We start from the raw sequence: 20,832 nt of genomic DNA, 5'->3' as shown, positions 1-20,832 counted from the left end.
CGAAAAGGCGCTGGGGGAAGCACTGATTGTATCTGTGTGTGAGACCTTAAGGATGAAGGATGCAGCTGCAATGGAGGCTCAGGTCCCCTTTGGCACTTGCAAGCCATCCAGAGGGGCAAAGGTGTTACCTTTCCCCTCCTATTTTGACAGAATTGTTACTAAAGAGTGGGGACGACCAAAGCATCCCCTTGGGGTCTCTAAGCGCTTTGCTAGGCGATACCCCTATAAGGAGTCCTTTCTTAAGAAGTGGACTGTTCCACTGGTGGTGGACCTTCCGGTTTCAGATTAAACAAGGCAACCATGATTCCAGTTGAAGAGTCCCTGGCCTTTAAGGACCCGGCTAACAGGAAGGCAGAGTCTGTTGCCTGCAAATAGGAGACCCTGGCTGGTTTGGCACTGAGGTCGATCTTCACCATTGCGCTGGTGTCGCAGACTCTGACCGAGTGGGCTAAGCTTTTACGCTGAGACCTGGAGGGAGAACAGCTCCCCCCTGGTTTTGCTGAGCTGGGGGAACAAGCTAGTCCTTCACCTTGAAGGTGCGCCCTCGCCCGTATTTAAGGTGGGCGACGTCTTCGTTGGTTCCCGTACCCTTGTACTTCCCCACTACAAGATAAGTGGGTCTACGAAGTCATACGGTCCAGCTACAAGATCGAGTTTCATTCTTACCCTCGGGAAAGGTTCTTTCCTTCCAACATGTGACTGTCCCTGGTCCGCTTACAGGCTCTCTTTGGGGCCGTGCAAGACCTTTTACTTTAAAGGGTGATTGTCCTGGTTCCGACTTCAGAACGTTTTCAGGGGTTTTACTCAAACCTGTTTACAGTCCCCAGAAAGGAGGGCAAGGTGCGTCCAATCCTGGACCTCAAGTTGATGAACGGCTTGTGCAGGAGCAGAAGTTCAGAATGGAGTCTGTTCACATGGTGGTGGCTTCCCTGCATCAGGGGGATCTTCTTGCCTCCATTGACATCAAGGACGCTTACGTTCACATTCCAATATGTGTCGGTCACCAGCGCTTCCTCCGCTTTGCTGTGGGAAAGGAGCATTATCAGTTTCTGGCATACCCTTTGGTCCCGCCTCCGCTCCTCAAGTCTTCACAAAATTGTTGGCCCTGGTGCTAACATTGTTTCGCCAGCAGGGGATCATGGTCCAGGGCTACTTGGACAACCTTCTTCTGCGAGCAGAGTCTCCTACTGCACTGGTGGAAAACCTGGAGATTTCCATATGGACCCTGAGGAAGTTAGGCTGGATTCTTAATCTTTAGAAGTCTGCCTTGGTTCCTTACATGAAACTAGACTATCTGGGTCTAACTCTGGACTGGGCCTTAGCCAGAGTACACCTTCCTCTGGACAAACTCCAGAAACTGCAGGCTGCAACTCGCCTCCTGCTGTCCAGCAGATGGTCATTCCTCCGGACTTGCATGCGAGTGCTGGGCCTGATGGTGTCTACCTTCAAGGCGGTCCCATTTTCAGGGTTCCATACGAGGTCCCTGCAAGGGAGATTCTGATCAAATTGGATAAAACTCTGCAGTCTCTGGACAACCAAATCCAGCAGAGCCGGGGTGCAAAAGGGTCCCTGATCTGGTGGCTTTGTTCTCTGGCAATCCAGCAGGGCATATCCTTCCTCCCCTTTATTGGACGGTGGTCACCACAGATGCCAGCCTGTCAGGGTGGGGAGGCATTCTCGACAGAAATTCTGCTCAGTGGGTCTGAACCCTGGAAGAGTCCAAGACTATCAATCAATATCCTGGAGCTCTGAGCGATCAGACTGTGCCTAGAACATTGGACGGGTCATCTCCAAGGATGTCCAGTGCGCATTCAATCATACAATTCCACAGCCGTGGCTTGTGTAAATCACCAAGGGGGCATAAGAAGTGTCCTGGCGGCTCTGGAGGTAGCTGGCTCTCTCAGGGGGGAATAACGTTTGTTCCAGCTCTTTCCACCATACATATTCCCGGAGTGGAAAACTGGCAGGTGGACTACCTTAGTCGGCAGGCGTTGGACCAGGGGGAATGGTCTCTTCATCCGGAGGTGTTTCATCAGTTGTGTCTCCGGTGGGACACTCCCAAGGTGGGTGGCGTCTCGGCTCAACAGAAGGGTGCAGAGGTTCATGGCACGGTCACGGGATCCTCTGGTGGATGCCACAGATGCGCTGGTGGCCCCATGGGGTCATTATCATCTGATTTACGCTAGAGCTGCACGATTAATCGTTAAGAAAATCGTAATCTCGATTTACCCCCCTCAGGATCAGTGACGCAACGCGTATAGGGGCAGAGACTTCCAGAGATACGGGACTCGGCAGTCAGCTCCCACGAACAATATAGACATGCGATGAAAGCCAGCACATCTGATGTGCTGATTTTGTGAGTGCACATCAGATAGTTTTATTATCAATAAACAATTTTTAAGCAGAGAGCACTAGATACCTCCCTCTTTTTTTTTTTAAAGGTAAAAGAAACAAGGCACTTCTAAGTGCAGTATCTTACATTTATTCAGGAACGAAGGGTTAAAAACACTTACAGGATGTAAGCCATAACAGGTGGAAACGAAGCTAGAGTAAATCTGTAGTACTGTCCGGAATCGGGGGAGCGGATGCTCGGATGAGCAGATGTCCAAGACGCTGCTTCTTGTGTGGGCGTACAGTGAGCGGGGTGCGAACTTCCGGCAACCACGCTGAGACGCAAACAGCCGGCATCTGGTACTGCGGGTGGATGGAAGGGACATGTTTCGGAGCATGCGCAGCTCCTTCATCAGACCCTGGAGAATCTCCTGTACCATGCCCGCAGCACTGCATCCCCTGAGGAGATAAAGGGGCTGTGGAGGAGTCTCAGTTACCGTTTGGTGAGGCACCTTGCACTTAGAAATGGCGCCGCCCGGCGCCAACACGTCACCGTGCATGCACCGTATTCCCGAGAATAGTCGAGCGTGTATGGGCTTTCCCGAGCGGCGACGGCCATTTTTTTTCCCAGGTGCTGGTGCCGCAGTGCGTTCCCTGCCTAAGACCATTGGAAATATGTGTTTTCCAATGATCTTAGGCGATCCCTTTGAAAAGGTCATTCGACCCACAGGTTGAGAACCTCTGCTATAGCATAAAATGGTGGGTGTTGCAATTTTTTATGTCACACAGTATTTGCAAGGTGGTTTTTCAAACGCAATTTTTTTGGGAAAAAATATACTTTTATGAATTAAAAAAAAAAAAAACAGTAAAGTTGTTGATGACGATGTTAGAATGGCAGCAAACTACAGTGCTTAAAATTCTCCATAGGCGACTCTTTAAACACCTTTACAAGTTACCAGTTTAGAGTTGCACAGGAGGTCTGGGGCTAGAAATGTTACTCTCGCTCTGATGTTCGCGACAATACCTCACATGTGCGGTGCAATCACCATTTACATATGCATGTGGAAGTAACGTATGTGTTCCCATTTGCGAGTAAGTACAATGGGACGGGGGCGCTTTAATTTTTTTTTTTTCTAACTTTATCACTATCACAAGGGATGAACAACATCCCTCATGGGCCATGACAGGTCCTCTTTATGGAGAGAATTTGGGTCTATTAGACCCCAGATCTCTCCTCTGGCCTCCCATGCAACCAGTCTGATCATCTGCTTTCCTGGCCGCTGGTGGCCAGGTAAACAAAGGGGCGGAACCAGAAGTGACAGACTACTCGTCGCTCCCAGTTTTCAGGGTTACAGAGAGAGGGGAACGATGTCAGTTCCTCTCTCTCTCTGTACAGGGCAGCCATTGCTGCTGGCTGCATCACTCCCACAGTGGGACCTCCTTCCGCTAACTGCAGAAGTAATCGAGTGGCTAATTTGCCACTTGGAACACTTCTGCATTATCACTTCTGCATTAAAGAGAATAGCCGGCTAAAAGAATGGTACCGGGATGATGCCTGTAGGTGCAGGCATCATCCCTATATAACCACTGACACCCAAGAACGTACAGGAACGAGCTTGGGTGGGAAGTGGTTAAAAGATGTTTTGTTTCTAAAATGTCTCTTGTTCAAGGCAGGATACATTTTTTTTAAAATGTTTTTTAGTTTATCGAGACATTCATTTGGATACTTGTATTCTTGTTACAGTATCTCCTTAAAGCTGAACTCCACCAAAAAGGGGAAGTTCTGCTTTAAGGACTCGTCCCCCATTCCTCTTGCACAATTGGCAATTTTGAGGAGCGGGGGGGTAGGTACCTGATTTTGACAGGTACCTGCTCCTACTTCCGCGGCGCTTGGCAACAGAAGTTCTCCCCCCCCCCCTCCCCCTGAAGCCGCAAGCTCACACCCGGTAGCCCATAGTGAAGATGACGGCGCCGCCAAGGGAGGATGGAGGATAAAGATAAGATGGCTGGGATGAGCTCACCGCTGGACCATGGGACAGGTAAGTGGAGGTTTTTTAAAGTCCGCAGCTGCACGTTTTGTAGCTGCTGACTTTTATTTCTTTTATAGGTGCCTGGAACTCCTCTTTAAATACACGGCTCAAAAAAATTAAAGGAACACTTTTTAATCTGGTCAGTTAAGTAGCGGGGTGAGTTTCAGCTACTTTGGTGTTAATGAAATTAACAACAGGTGCTCTAGATGGGCAACAATGACATGACCTCCAAAACAGGAATGGTTTTACAGGTGGAGGCCACTGACAATGTTTTTTTTTTTTTTCCCAACTCATCTTTTCTGACTGTTTTTCACTAGTTTTGCATTGACTAGGGTCAGTGTCACTACTGGTAGCATGAGGCGATACCTGGACCCTATAGAGGTTGCACAGGCAGTCCAACTCCTCCAGGATGGCATATCAATGCATGTCATTGCCAGAAGTTTTGCTGTCTCCCAGCTCTCAAGAGCATGGAGCAAATTCCAGGAGACAGGCAGTTACTCTAGGAGAGCTGGACTGGGCCGTAGAAGGTCCTTAACCTATCAGCAGGACTGATATCTGTTCCTTTGTGCAAGGAGGAACAGGATGAGCACTGCCAGAGCTCTACAAAATGATCTCCAGCAGGCTACTGGTGTGAATGTCTCTGACCAAACAATGAGAAACAGACTTCATGAGGGTGGCTGAGGGCCCAATATCCCCTAGTGGGCTCTGTGCTCACTGCCCCGCACCGTAGAGCCCGATTGGCATTTGCCATTGCACACCAGAATTGGCAGGTCCTCCACTGGTGCCCTGTGCTTTTCACAGGTGAGAGCAGGTTCACCCTGAGCACATGTATAAGATATATGAAAGGTTCTGGCGAAGCCGCGGACAATGTTATGCTGCCTGTAACATCATTCAGCATGACCGGTTTGGTGGTGGGTTAGTAATGTTCTGGGAAGGCATATCTATGGAGGGACGCACGGACCTCTACAGGCTAGACAATAGCACCCTGACTGCCATTAGGTACCGGGATGAAATCCTTGGACCCATTGTCAGACCCTACGCTGGTGCAATGGGTCCTGGGTTCCACCTGGTTCATGACAATGCCCAGCTTCATGTGGCGAGAATATGCTGTCAGTTCCTGGAGGATGAAGGAATTGATACCATTGAATGGCACACATGCTCCTCTGACCTAAATCCAATAGAACACTTCGGGGACAATATGTTTCTGTCCATCTGACGCCGCCAGGTTGCACCTTATTCTGTTCAGGAGCTCAGATATGCCCTAGTGCAGATGTGAGAGGAAATACCCCAGGACACCATCCGTTGTCTCTGATGTTGTCAGGCATGCATTCAAGCAAGTGGGGGCCATACAAACTACTGCGTACCATTTTCGGTTGCTGCAATGAAATTTCTGCAAAATGGACTAGCCTACTGCATAATTTTTTCACTTTGATTTTTGGGGGTGTCTTTGAATTCAGCTCTCAGTAGGTTGATATTTTTAATTTCCATCAAACGATGTGGCATTTATAACATATTGCCCAGTCCATATCAGTATAGATATCCAGCATGATATTTTTCCCCATTAAGATCTGATGTGTTTTCAAAGTGTTCCTTTTAAGTTTTTTTTAAGCAGTGTACATTCACTATACTTACAAGTTGGGATGAGTTTCCGGTTCACATGAACCCTTGTTTAGTCAGAATTTTACATGCTTGACAAAGCGCCAAACTGAATGCTGAATGGGGTGTTTGGCTGAGCTGAACCTTCAGCTAGCAGGAACTGAAACATTTAACAGCGGTGTGACGAAACGTCCAGCACCCAGTTTGGGTGTTTCTGTCAAGATATAGCTTTCTCCAGTCTGGAACCAGGTATTCTAGCTAAGCACCAAGGTCTAGGTGACACTAGCTTAGGTGTGAACTGGAACTCTTTATTGTATATTCACACAGAATATATAGCACACAAGATCGGATGAGCCTGATCACATTATCGTATACAATGCAAATTATAAACAGGAATATAATTAACATAGATAGGGAACAGCCAACATAAACATCCAGCGAATTAAACAACTAGTCACTTAAACCAGCCTAGGTACCTGAACCATCCGGCAACAAGCCCACAACCCTGAATACACAAAGTACATTATCATAAACATAAACACATAAACATCCTACAATGGTTCAATAACAAGGTAAAGTGAACACAATATTAATCGCATCTCCAAGAGATGAGCAGATAGACAGAAACAATAGGTTAACAATGAGAAATCACACCTAGGATGCACACAATGGGGCAAAGACACACAAAACACCTTAAACAGATAATATCAGGAGACCCCAGTATCAGGTTGGTTTGAGTTGATTATATTAACATTTATTCAGAGTCTCACAGTCTAAAGCAATCATTGCTGGTTTGGACATAGAGGCCCCAAATATGTTTCTATATCCTCCAGTTCCCAGAGTCTTGTGTTTTGGGGAAACATGGACTTGAATCCAAAGCAAGACCACTCCAAGAGTCCCCTCGGCACACACCTCCCAAGAATAGTGACTCCTCAAAAGTTAGGGCCCATAGTCAGTAGGTATAAGGCTACCCTGCAGTCCCCTCCAAAATCCCCTGTCCTGGTTGGGTCTGTCACAAGCGGTAATTCTGCTATTCTGCTGCTGCTAAATATTACCGCTTCCTGCTCAAGTTGGTTGTTAGGAAGCCTGACAGCTTTTATTAGAGAGCCAGTATGGATTTTAAGGGGGACCCCAGGCAAAAAAAAAAGCAGCATTCCATACAAGACCTGAAGGGAATTTTCAGCATCCAATACTTTAACCGCTTGCCGACCGCCGCACGACTATATACTGCGGCGGTCAGCCCCTCACAGGCAGAGTGACGTATCGGTACGTCACTAGCCTGGGAGGGTCTGGGGAGCGAGCGCGCGCGCCGCTCCCGCGCGGTCACGGACCCCCCCCCCCCGCGCGTGTGACCGGCGGACCCGATGTCCGCCGGCCACTCTGCGATCGGCGGGGGAGAGGGAGAAAGTCAGGCAGCTTGTGTAAACAAGCTGCCTGTCATTCTCCTCGGTGTAAAGACACTGATCACACGGATCTACTATGTAGATCCGTTGATCAGTGTCCTTACAGCTCAAGCCACAGCCAATCACAGTAGAAAGCACGCCCCTAGGGACACACACAGCCCCTCCTTCCCAAATAAAGTTAACTCCTTCACTACCAGTGTATTTTTACAGTAACAGTGCATATGTATAGCACTGATTACTGTAGAAATGTCACTGGTAACCCCAAAAGTGTCAAAAATGTCAGTCAAGGGTCCGATCTGTCCGCCCCAATGTCGCAGTACCGCAAAAAAAATCGCAGATCGCCGCCATTACGCGTTAAAAAAAAAACAACAAAAATGACAAAAATCTTTCCCTTAGTAAATGCGATAACTTTTGCGCAAACCAATCAAAATACGCTTTTTGCAATTTTTTTTTTTTTACCAAACATAGGTAGCATAAAACAAATTGGCCGAAAATTTTAAAAAATTTTGATTTTTACATTTTTTTGGGGGGGAATTTCATATAAAAAAATGTGAAAAATATTGCTATTTTTGCAAAATTGACGCTCTTTTTTTGTTTATAGCGCATGATCAAAAAATCGCACAGGTGATCAAATACCACCAAAAGAAAGCTCTGTTTGTGGGAAAAAAAGGACGCCAAATTCGTTTAGGTACAGCGTCGCACGACCGCGCAATTGTCCGTTAAAGTCACGCAGTGCCGAATCGCAAAATACCCCCTGGTCGTTTAGCAGCCAAATCCTCCGGGGCTTAAGTGGCTAAGGTTTGTCAGATGCTGCATGCTAAAATTCCACCCACCAGTCACTATGTCACTAGTGTGTTCTGGGTGTAAACTGTATTAAAACCATATGGAAACCTTTTTTTGGGTGTTAGAGCCATGCCACACTAGCAATCCTGTCGCAGGTGGCAATCACGCAACAGAATTGCTAAAAGCACGGATAGCACTCACTGGCTCCTTTGAGGTTGTGAGCCTACTGGCTGAGCTGTTGCTTTGTTTTAACCAGTGAGGGAGCAACACTAGGAGTGGGTAAGCTCTCTTTAGCAAAACTTTTAGTGCACGTTGCTGTCAGCAACAGGATAACTAGTGGCACATGGCTCATAAACTAAAAGAATTGTTTAATCTGTGTGTGATCACTACAAATATACTATCTTTAACTTTTCCCGATAAGCTCTGCTAGAGTAGGTTGGCGAAAACATACTTTTTTGCCAATATGCACTGAACTTAAAACAGGTTTACTTATAACAGTAAACGTGGAACTTCACTATTATAATTGATTATTTTTAATACTCATGCTGCTAGCATTAGTAAATAGAAAAGTATATCATATTTACTTGTTTTCAATGTTTTTTTTTTTTTTTTTTTTTTTTTTTACATTTCTTCAGTTACTTCCCGGTTTCTTGCCTAGGCAAATGTCATGCATCCCAGAAGTCTACAGGAGGAGAGGTTTTCTCAGCTAAGCACACTCCTGCATGCATACTTAAGCTAGGGGCAGATGGATTCTAGGAAGTAAATGCTGCATTTATCATTTGCCGTTACCCATGGCAAGAAATGCTGGGGGGGGGGTATTTTTCAAAGTGATTTCTTAACAAAAGAAAGCATGGAGACATGGATGGTTGGGGGAGTTTGCTTTGCATATTAAAAAATCCACTACTACTACTATGATGATGATAATAATAATAATAATGAATATCTTAATAATTATATTAACAATATATGCAAATTAATATGAATAATATGAAATGCATGGGTTATTATGAAATTCTACAACATCAGGAGATTGGTGTTGACCTTGCAGCTGGGTGTAGTTGTGTGTAAAAGCACCCCTTACCTACTCTCAAGCCCCCACTGAGGTGAAGGGTTACCAGATAGATTTTAGGCCATAAATGTGCATCTTCTCTGACCACCTACTAACTAGGGTTACCACCTCATCCCTTTAAACCAGGACACACATTAATTACACAGGTTATGTGGCTGATTAAAGTGTTAATTAAACTCACGTGCCTGATGTGCATTATATTAGCCTCAGAACCTTTGCGATTATAATGTGTCCTGGTTTAAAGAGGTTGCCATTCCTTTAGAGCTCTGTGCCATGAACGGCGGGAGTGATGTCATCACGCCTTCGGCCAATCAGATGGAAAGAGGACGTGAACCAGGAAGCAGGATGGCCGAACATGCGGCACTGCGGGGGCTTAGTTCTAAGGTAAGTATTTCATAATGAGCTAGTATGCAATGCATACTAGCTCATTATGCCTTTGTCTTACAGGGTTTTTTTTTTTTTTTCTTTGGGGTTTACAACCTATTTAAAGGGATTAGGTGGCAACCCTACTAACCAGCTTTACACCTCAAGTTTTTATGTTCAGCGTTGCTGCCAGCTTTTACACAGGATCGTGGATTCTTCCCAGATAGGCCGAGTCAACCACATTGCAGGGACATCACTGGAAAAATGGCAAAACATAATTTCCTCCAGCAACCAAAACAAGGAGTAAAGTACACAATATAAAAGAAAAAAAAAATCAGTACATGCATATTTTTCCATATTTAATCTCTTAGGCTGACAAGCCTGTGCAGAACAATAGAGTCCAGATGGATTTTTCACTGTGATTGCTTCTTCTTCCAGTGTGACCCAATTTGCAAACAAATTCAGATTTTTTTAATACTTAAAGCAGAACTAAGGTGATTGTAAATGATCACCTTGTAAAACAACCCATTCAGTTTAAAGTAGAAAATAAAGGCAAATATTTTTGCATAGATAAAAAAAAAAACATTATAAATACCTTTTTTTTTTTATAACATTCTCTCTGTTCTAAGCTGCATAAGAGCTGGGGGGGAGGAGAAGCAGCAGTACATGGAGCTTTCCAGTGAATGGCTGTGCAGAGCAGGGTGAGTTTCTGACCTAACTAGAGAACTGACCACCGTGTGTGTTCTCCTGCTTGATGTGGTCAGTTTTTAATAGAAAAGCAGAGGGACTTAGAGGAACACCAGGGAATTCACAAAAAGGAAGCAATTCAAAAAGAACAGGATACTTTCTCATACAAGTACATCGTACAGCAGGCACAAATCAGGAACATGAAATGTTGAGGTAACAAACGCTTTAAACTCTGTCAATAGACATTCATTTTTTTAATCCTTATCCTGCCGGCGTTCGTAAATAGATGCAATATAATATAGGTATATTTGCTTGTTTTAAACGTTTTTTTTTAATCTCTTGAGTTGGTTTCTGGCCTAGGTCAAAATGATATCATGCAGTGGATATAAAAAGTCTACACACCCCTGTTAAAATGTCAGGTTTCAGGGAGCGTGACCTAACGCGGCATGTGAACCGAGGTTCCTCTCGGCAGCTCCGGGCTCTCCTCTAAATAATCCTTAGCAATCCTGCCTACCTGATCCCCTGCTTCGGCTGATTTCTCTCCAGGCCCCCTGGAGTGGGACAGGGCACTCTCGGTGTGTGGTTTGGTGGATGGGAAGGCGAAAGAAACAGCCTCCGGTCAAGATGAGTATCAACATGCACTCCTGCCAAGATGGCCACTGCTCCACCGCACCTCAGCCTTCCTTGGCTTCCACTCCAGATCTGTTTGGTGAGGCTCCTGAAACCTCTCCACCACCCTCCCCGGAGGCATCAGCACCAGCGGAGCTACTTTCCCAAACCTCTCTGAGCGAGGATGAGCTGGAGGATGACACGGTGACAGAACCTACGCTGCTTGATGTACTCCAAACCTTCAAGGTAAACCACTCAGATCTCATGGGTAAAGTGGAGGAACTTAAACTGGACATTACTATTATGCGCCAGGACATGCATAAAATTAGGGACCGAGTTTCTGAAACTGAGCAGCGCATCAGTGATCTGGAGGAAACTGTTCTACCTATCCTCCCTGAACTAAAAACCTGTGGCACCAAAATTAAAATTTGGAGAACAAGGGGGATGATCTAGAGAATTGCCTAAGAAGAAACAATCTCAGATTGGTGGGTTTGCCTGAACAGGTTGAGGGATCTGATTCGGTGTCCTTCTTGGAGAGCTGGCTCACGCAAAAATTTGGCCAGAATTGTCTGTCTGCCTGATTTGTGATCGAAAGAGCCCATTAGGTCCCTGGCAGACCTTTCCCTGGGGGCACCCCCCCCCCACCCCGTATCATGGTCATTTGCCTTCTCAATTATCCTAACGGGGATTCCATCCTGTGCTCTGCTCGTTTTAAAGGGGAGTCTCAAGATCAACAACACGGTGGTGTCTCTTTTTCTGTATTACTCTCCCGTAGTCCGCAGTTGGAGAGCCAAGTACCAACATGTGAAGCAGAAATTGAGAGAGAAAGCCATTCAATATTCTATGCTGTTTCCAGATACCCTGAGAGTTGTTTACCAAGGCCAAGTGCATTTTTTTTTTTTAAACCCTGTTAATGCTCTCTCCTGGTTTTAATCTCTGCACCAGCCTGGCCATGCATCATCCAAGCGCACCCCTGAGACCTGAAGAGGGTGCTGCCTTTGGAAACCTAGTACACATTTTGAATCTATGCTTTTGGAAGTGGTATGCTGGGGCAGGTGTCTACAGTTTTGCCCTGATAAGAGGAGAGTGTTCTATTCATAGAAAACTTTGCTGCCCTCGATAGTTATACGTCTGTTTTACTATGAGATCCACACATTTTGTTCCAGAAACTCTGGCCTAGTTGGACATGATCTCTACTTTTGCTTTCTGTTTCAGGATAAAGCTCGCTTGTTTTTGGTGTTTGGCAGGGGCACAATATTTGTGTTTTGTTTTTTTTTCTGATAATGTTCTTTGGTTTCTTTCTTGTTTTTGTTGGTGTGTATGTGGTGTGTATCAGTGTGAATGCTTATAGCTTTGCCTCCCTCCCCCTCCTGGGACTTGCAGCCGTGCTGGGGCCTATAGCTGGTCCACGGGCCCCACCCCCCCCTTTCTCTCCCTGCCCACCTTAGTTAATACAGGACTATGTCTAATGTCACATGTATCTCCTTGAATGTAAGGGGGCTTAACTCAAATTTAAGAGGGCTTCTTTATTTGAATTTCTTAAGTACCGCATATTCTATGTTTGCAGGAGACCCACTTGACAGGGTCTAAGGTTCTCGCATTGAAAAAACACTGGGTAATGTATGGCTATCATTCCACCTACTCAAACCATGCCAGGGGAGTGTCGATCCTGATCCGAAAAAGGGATTCCCGTTTTCTTGTGTCCGAGTGATTACTGATCTCAAAGGGCAGTATATTTTCCTACTATGTACTATAAATGCCATGTCATTGCTATTGGTGGTAGTATACGTCCCCCCTCCCCCCGCTCACGGCTGCAATCTTTATGGAATTATTGAGTGTTCATTTGTCTGACTTATCAACTGTGGGTACTATTCTCCTGGGTGATTTTAATTTGGTGCTTGACCCACATGTAGACCAATTGAGGCCTCTCCAGTCTGAATCTAAGCGGTTTAGTCAGTGGTGTGCTTCATTTAAATATGCAGATTTATGGCGAAGGAAGTACCCTACGGAAAGGGTCTATTCATGTCAATCTCCGACACACAGTTAGTCAGGTTGAAAAAAAGACACAAGTCTATCTGGCTTAACCAAGAGACCTATCGTGCTCTTTCCAGGCTGGGCTATGCCTTCGTTACTGGGGACATGGTACTGTGCATTCAAACGCTTTCCTCATTAGCTCAAACAATATCTGACCACTCTGCCCCCTGAGTTGCTCTTAGATTGGGTCATAGGTCATCCTTTCGGATGTGGAGACTCAGTCCTCTTTGGATCTCCACGTCTGAATTTCAGAACCCCATTCATACGGACATAACTCAGTATTGGGAGATAAATGACCAATCTTCCTCAACAAGCAATATGTGGGATGCCTTCAAGGCAACAGTACAGGGCTCCTATATCTCTAACATCGCTCGTCATAGACAGACTAATCGTGCCACTCTACAGGCCTTAGAAACCTCTTTGGATGCAGCTAGGGCCCAATATATGGCACACCCTACTCCAGACTCCCATGGAGCGTTGGTTGGGGGAAAAATAATGCTCTCCAACTCCATATGGCAGATATGACACGGAAACAACAGCTTTATTTATGGGCTAGATTACATGATAACAGTGGGAAAAATGGGAAGCTGTTGGCTTATCTTTCTCAAACTGAATATACTGACCGTTCTATACCAGAGATACAGCTACCTGATGGATCAGTCTCCTCTGACCCATTGACTATTAATAAGACATTTCAATCTTTCTATGAAACCCTGTATTCTGAACAAGGATTTCCAGATGAAACTGACTTTGAGGGGTTCTTTAAGTCTATTCACTTTCCAGAATTAGATGACTTCCACAAACTCATACTAGATAGGCCCCTGACGATTGAAGAAATTGCAGAAACTATTCACTCTCTTCCTTCAAACAAGACTCCAAAGTTGGATGGTTTACCTGCGGAATGGTACCAGAACTATGTAGATGACCTAGCCAAAAGGCTACATGCACTATTTGACACACCACTGGTGGAAGGTGAGCTTCCTGCTTCCATGTGTGAGGCCTTGATAGTGGCATTGCCCAAACCTGAAAAAGATAAGTTGCAATCTTACCATCTCATCTCATTGCTCAATAGTGACCTAAAAGGGCTTGCAAAGCTCTTAGCTGTAAGACTACAATAGGTTATTTCCCACCTTATACACCCGGATCAAACTGGATTTACGCCTGGAAAGAGCACATGTGATAATATCTGTTGCCTTTATCTACACATATATAAAGCAGCCAATGACAAAAAGCGTGGTTTGGTACTTTCATTGTATGTGTTGAAGGCTTTCGACACTGTCAGGTGGTCTTTTTTTTGGGAGACCATTGGTTTCACCCAGCAATACATTAAATGGGTCCGCAATACCAAACCAAGGGCCAGGATTTGCATGAATAAAGATGTATCGGCAATGTTCTCCCTACAAAGAGGCACAAGACAGGGTTTCCCTCTCTCGCTGCTTCTGTTCGCACTTGCCATTGAGCCCCTGGCTTTGGCGGTGCGGCAGACGGCGACGGTGGGTGGCATTTTTTATGGGGGAGTAACTGATCAGATCTCTCTCTATGCAGATGATGCAATAATATATTTGAATGGCTTGGAGACGTCATTTATGTCTCTGATGGGGGTGGTGGAGAAGTTTGGTGTGGTCTCTGGCCTACGAGTTGGATGGGACAAATCGTGGCAATTCCAGTCAGCCCCAATCTTAACTACTATTATCTGCTTCAATCCACTCTGACACTTTGGCCTACCTTCAAATATTTAGGGATACAAATTAATTTGTCTGCTTTTGAGTCTCTTAATATACAACCAATTATATTACATATGGAGACTAGGCTGCGCTCCTGGTCTTCCTTGACTCTCAATTTTTTTGGCCGGGTAAACATTTTTAAAATAATTTACCTACCTACATTTTTATGTATTTCGGACATTCTGTTTTCTTACCGAAGAAATTATTTAAAAAAACTTGACTCCCTTTTGACCTCCTTTCTTTGGCAGGGAGCTAACCCATGTATTGCTAAAAACATCTCTGCAAGCTTCCAAGTCTGATGGTGGCTTGGCCTGTCCAAAACTTCTGAACTATTTCCTGGCATCACAACTTACCTTTTTTTATGATTGGCTTCGTGAGTCTCCCTCAAACTCCTCCACCACCCTAGTGTCTGCAGTTTATGGGCCTAAGCCCAATGTTATTGACGCACTACAAAGATCCAGGGCTGCATGTTGCTTACGTAACTCACCCATTGATGTTAGCTGGCTGGCCTGGCATGAGGGTGTTCAAAGTGTTATCACAGACTGTTACCGTATCTCCTAATGCCCCACTGTGGCATAATCCAAATATCCCAGGGCTGTTGGGTCACCCTGACTCTTTGTGGTGGACCTGATTTGGGGTCACCCACACTTCACATATTTTTATTTCTAACCCTTTTATTTCGTTTGATGAGTTGAGGGCTCGGAATGATGTCACAAATTCTTTTTAAATACCTACTGTTACGACATGCTGTTCGGGCACAGTTTGGGGGCTAAACCCAAGAGCTTTTAGAGCTACTTATAGAAGTTTTATTGTCTTACTCTGATATAAACAAACTGGTTACTACTGTTTATTCACAGTTCCAGTCTGCCAGGAACAACCCTTCCATCTGGCACAACAGAAATGGGAGGTGCTGATCCATGGGTTATCTGAGGAAGGTTGGGAGGAGGTCTCGGAGGTCTGTTTTCAGGATCTTATTAGCTCTAATGATCTTTATACACAATTTAAGTTTATATATCATCTGCATTATACTCCTAAGAAATTAGCTCGTATGGGCTTTGACTTTGCTGCTGCCTGCTCCCGCTGTGGTTCATTAGGAGCAGATCTTATACACATGTTCTGGACCTGTACTATAATATCAAAGTATTGGAAAGACATTTTTTTCCTTTTTTGATAATACCCTCCATCTGCCTGTGGATCATACCCTGGAGGTTGGACTGCTTGGTATTCTAAATGACTATACACCGGACACATGCTCGAACTTTGGTCCATGTGTTACTATTCTATGCTAGGAAATTCATTCTGTTGAGATGGAAGAATACTGATGCACCTTTGGTACAAAACTTTTATAGTTTAGCGAATAAAGATCTACCTGTTTACAAGTTGATATATAAGGGTAGGGCCTGCCACAATAAATTCTTTAAAATCTGGCAGCCCTGGCTTGAAATTGCAGACTCCTTTTTGGAAGGATACCCCACTATCTCAACACTTGTAAAAGGTAGCAATAATTCAATATCTGTTTTCATGGTGTGCCACAACCCAAGCTGTGGGCTTCTTGGCTCTCCTGCTAGAGGGAATGGGAGGCGCGGAGGGAGCATGAGTGTTGTATGGGTGTGTGTGGATGGCTGGTTGTTTTTAGTTGTTTTTTCTTTGACTTTTTCATTGTACAAAAATAGCTGAGCTACAGTATCTTACAAAAGTGAGTACACCCCTCACTTTTTTGTAAATATTTTATTATATCTTTTCATGTGACAACACTGAAGAAATTACACTTTGGTACAGTGTAAAGTAGTGAGTGTACAGCTTGTATAACAGTGTAAATTTGCTGTCTCCTCAAAATGACTTACTACACAGCCATTAATGTCTAACCCCTGGCAACAAAAGTAAGTACCCCCCTAACTGAAATGTGCAAATTGGGCCCAAAGTTTATATCAGTATTTTGTGTGTCCACCATTATTTTCCAGTATTGCCTTAACCCTCCTGGGCATGGAGTTCACCAGAGCTTCACAGGTTGCCAATGGATTTCTCTTCCACTCCTCCATGAGGACTTCATGGAGCTGGTGGATGTTGGAGACCTTGCGCTCCTTCACCTTCCATTTGAGCATGCTCAATAGGGTTTAGGTCTGGAGACATGCTTGGCCAGTCCATCTACTTTACCCTCAGCTTCTTTAGCAAGGCAGTGGTCATCTTGGAGATGTGTTTGCGGTCGTTATCATGTTGGAATACTGCCCTGCGGCTCAGTCTCCAGAGGGAGGGGATCATGCTCTGCTTCAGTATGTCACAATACATGTTGGCATTCATGGTTCCCTCTATGAACTGTAGCTCCCCAGTGCCGGCAGCACTCATGCAGCCTAAGACCATGACACTCCCACCACCATGCTTGACTGTAGGCATAACACACTTGTCTTTGTACTCCTCCCCTGGTTGCCACCACACACACTTGACACCATCTGAACCAAATAAGTTTTTCTTGGTCTCATCAGACAACAGGACAGGGTTCCAGTAATCCTTGTCATTAGTCGGCTTGTCTTCAGCAAACTGTTTGCGGGCTTTCTTGTGCTTCATCTTTAGAAGAGGCTTCCTTAAGGGACGACAGCCATGCAGACCAATTTGATGTAGTGTGCAGCGTATGGTCTGAGCACTAACAGGCTGACCCCCCCCCCACCCCTTATCCTCTGCATCAATGCTGGCAGCAGTCATACGTCTATTTCCCAAAGATAACCTCTGGATATGACGCTCAGCACGTGCACTGGAACTTCTTTGGTCTGCCATGGCGAGGCCTGTTCTGAGTGGAACCTGTCCTGGTAAACCGCTGTATGGTCTTGTCCACCATGCTGCAGCTCAGTTTCAGGGTCTTGGCAATCTTCTTATAGCCTAGGCCATCTTTGTGTAAAGCAACAATTCTTTTTTTCAGATCCTCAGAGTTCTTTGCCATGAGGTGCCATGTTAAACTTCCAGTGACCAGTATGAGAGCGTGAGAGTGATAACACCAAATTTAACACACCTGCTCCCCATTCACACCTGAGAGCTTGTAACACTAACAAATCACATGACACCAGGGAGGGAAAATGGCTAATTGGGCCCAATTTGGACATTTGCAGTTAGGAGTGTACTCACTTGTTGCCAGTGGTTTAGACAATAATGTCTGTGTGTTGAGTTATTTTGAGGGGACAAATTTACACTGTTATACAAGCTGTACACTCACTACTTTACATTGTAGCAAAGTGTAATTTCTTCATGAAAAGATATTAAAACCTGTTTACAGAAATGTGAGGGGTGTACTCTTTTTTTGTGAGATACTGTATATTCAGGGCTCAATTGTAGTCCAACCGAACTTGCTCTGTTATCCTAGGTACTATCTCTCCCTATGGGGAAACATACCTATTGTATTACCGCTTTTGTTAACTATTGGACTTTTAAGGCTCATTGTGATATTCATTTTCTTATACATTTGCTCTTGTAAAATGTGTTAAGTTTCTGGAAATGTACTATGAAAAGATAAAAATAAACACCTTTAAAAAAAAAAAAATGTCTGGTTTCTGTGATGTGAAAAAAGGAGACCAAGATAAATTATTTCAAGGCTTTTTTCCCTCTTAATGTGACCTATAAACTGTACAACTCAGTTGAACAACAAACTGAAAACTTTTAGGTGGAGGGAAGTAAAAATAAAAAACTCAAAGAATATGGTTGCATAAGTGTGCACACCCTTAAACTAATACTTTGTTGAAGCACCTTTTGATTTTATCACAGCACTCAGTCTCAGTCTTTTTTTGGGTACGAGTCTATCAGCATGGCACAACTTGACTTGGCAATATTTGCCCACTCTTTGCAAAAACACTCCAAATCTGTCAATTTGGGAGGGTATCTTCTGTGCACAGCCCTGTTCAGATCACCCCACAGATTTTCAATCGGATTCAGGTCTGGGCTCTGTCTGGGCCATTCCAGAACTTTAATCTTCTTCTGGTTAAGCCATTCTTTATTTATTTGGATGTAGCTTTGGGTCGTTGTCATGCTGAAAGATGAAGTTCCTCCTTATCTTCAGATTTCTAGCAGAAATTGTCTAGCAAATTGTCTGGCATATGGAACTGTTTATAATTCCCTCTGCCTTGATTGAGGCCCCTATTCCATCTATGGAAAAACCACCCCAAAGCATGATGCTGCCACCACCATGCTTCACTGTGGGTATGGTGTTCTTTTGGTGATGTGCAGTGTTGTTTTTGCACTAAACATATCTTTTGGGATTATGGCCAAAAAGTTCAACCTTGGTTTCATCAGACTATAACACATTTTGCCACATGCTTTTGGGAGACTTCAGATGTGTTTATGCAAAATTTAGCTTGAATGTTTTTCTTTGTAAGAAGAAAGGACTTCCATCTTGCCACTCTACCCCATAGTCCAGACATATGACGAATACAGGAGATTGTTGTCACATGTACCACACAGCCAGTATTTGCCAGATATTTCTATTTAATGATGCTATAGGCCTCTTGGCAGCCTCCCTGACCAGTTTTCGTCTTGTCTTTTCATCAACTTTGGAGGAACGTCCAGTTCTAGGTAATGTCACTCTCTATTGCCATATTTTCTCCACTTGATGATGACTGTCTTCAGTGTGTTCTATGGTATATGGTATATCTAATGCCTTGGGAATTATGTTGTACCCATCTCCTGACTGATATCTTTTAACAATGAGATCCCTCTGATGCTTCAGAAGTTCTCTGTGGACCATGGCTTTTGCTGTAGAATGCGACTAAGAAAATGTCAGGAAAGACCTACTAGAACAGTTGAACTTTATTTGTGGTTAATCAAAGGCACTTTAAATGATGGCAGGTGTGTACTGACTCCTATTAAACATACATGAGTTTGAATGTGATTGCTTAATTCTGAACACAGCTACATTCCCAGTTATAAGAGGGTGTGCACACTTATGCATCCACATTTGTTTAGTTTTTTATATTCACTTCCCTCCACCTAAAAGATTTCAGTTTTGTTTTTCAATTGAGTTGTACAGTTTAAAGGTGAAAACGTTCTAAAATGATTTATCTTTGTCTCATTTTTTTACATCACAGAAACCTGACATTTTAACAGGGGGTGTAGAGTTTTTATATCCATTGTATATACCAGGAGTCTCCTGTATTTTCTTTTTTTTTTTTTTTTTATTTATCTGGAAGAGAAGAGGAGGGTTTTTTTTCAGCTGTGCACACCCTCCTGCCTGCACGTCTGTGCTAAGGGCAGGAAGTGAATTCTACCTCAATCATTTGCCCTTAAAGTGGCCATGGCAGGAAATGCCCTGGCGGTGTTTTTCAAAGTGATTTTTCAACAAAAAAAGAATGGAGACATGGATAGATGGGTGGGTTTGCTTTGATTATTAAAAATTAATGAAATTCCCCGTACGGGCCACCAAAAAAAAAAAAAAAAAATGAAATCGTGTTTTCAGTTTGTAATGTGCACACACACACAGTTTAGTTCTGCCTTTGGATCAACTGCGGGTATGGGATTGTGTATGTGGGATTGTATGGTTTGGGTTTTCTTTACTGTTTTTTTTGTTTTGTATTGCTTGAGCCAGATGGACTTGTCTTTTTTTCAACCTGACTTAGGGCTCTTTCACACGGCCGCTCCGTTTGCGGATGATATGCGGACATAATGTAAGTCTATGGGCATTGCGGATGTCAGCGGATGACACCGCTGACATCCGATTTTCCTTCCTTTCCGTTTTTTCAACGGAACAAAAATAGGGTTCCGTTCCAAAAAACGGAACAGAACTAAAAAGGAAGAAAATCGGATGTCAGCGGATGGTATTCCGCTGACATCCGCAATGCCATTGACTTACAAAAAAATAGGATGATTTGCGGACAAGCGGAGCGGCCGTGTGAAAGAGCCCTAACTATGTCACTATACTTTAACTGGATTTAAGAGTGTCTTTTCTTCTTGATTTTTGCATTAAGAGTAGAACATGTCGTTTTATAGTTTTCATTGAATATCTTTGCAACATAGTAGTTGCCACAGCTGTCTATCTACAACAAAGTAACATCAAAATGTAAAAAAAAAAAGTATTTGACTGTTTGTTTTTTTTTGTTTTTTTTCTCTCAAAGAAAGTAAAAATTGAGCTGCAACAACTGAAGAAACAGTTAATAGTAAGTTTTTGTAATTTACTCTTACTACTAATCTTTGGTTTCTAACAAATAATTCAATAAACAAAAAACTTATTT

General features: G+C 44.1%; 1 protein-coding gene across 1 annotated transcript in view; it reads left to right on the top strand.

Annotated features, from left to right (window-relative positions):
* The window catches only part of MCUR1 (mitochondrial calcium uniporter regulator 1), an 83,816-nt gene that overhangs the window by 17,073 nt on the left and 45,911 nt on the right, over positions 1-20,832 (top strand). The window contains exon 5 of the mRNA XM_082258187.1: positions 20,716-20,757. Coding sequence (XP_082114313.1) covers positions 20,716-20,757 — 42 coding nt within the window. The remainder of the gene's footprint in view (positions 1-20,715; positions 20,758-20,832) is intronic.

The sequence above is a fragment of the Pelophylax lessonae genome (genome assembly GCF_965119305.1).
Source record: "Pelophylax lessonae genome assembly, chromosome: 5".
NCBI classification, from domain to species: domain Eukaryota; kingdom Metazoa; phylum Chordata; class Amphibia; order Anura; family Ranidae; genus Pelophylax; species Pelophylax lessonae.
This window is presented reverse-complemented; position numbering and strand designations above follow the sequence as displayed.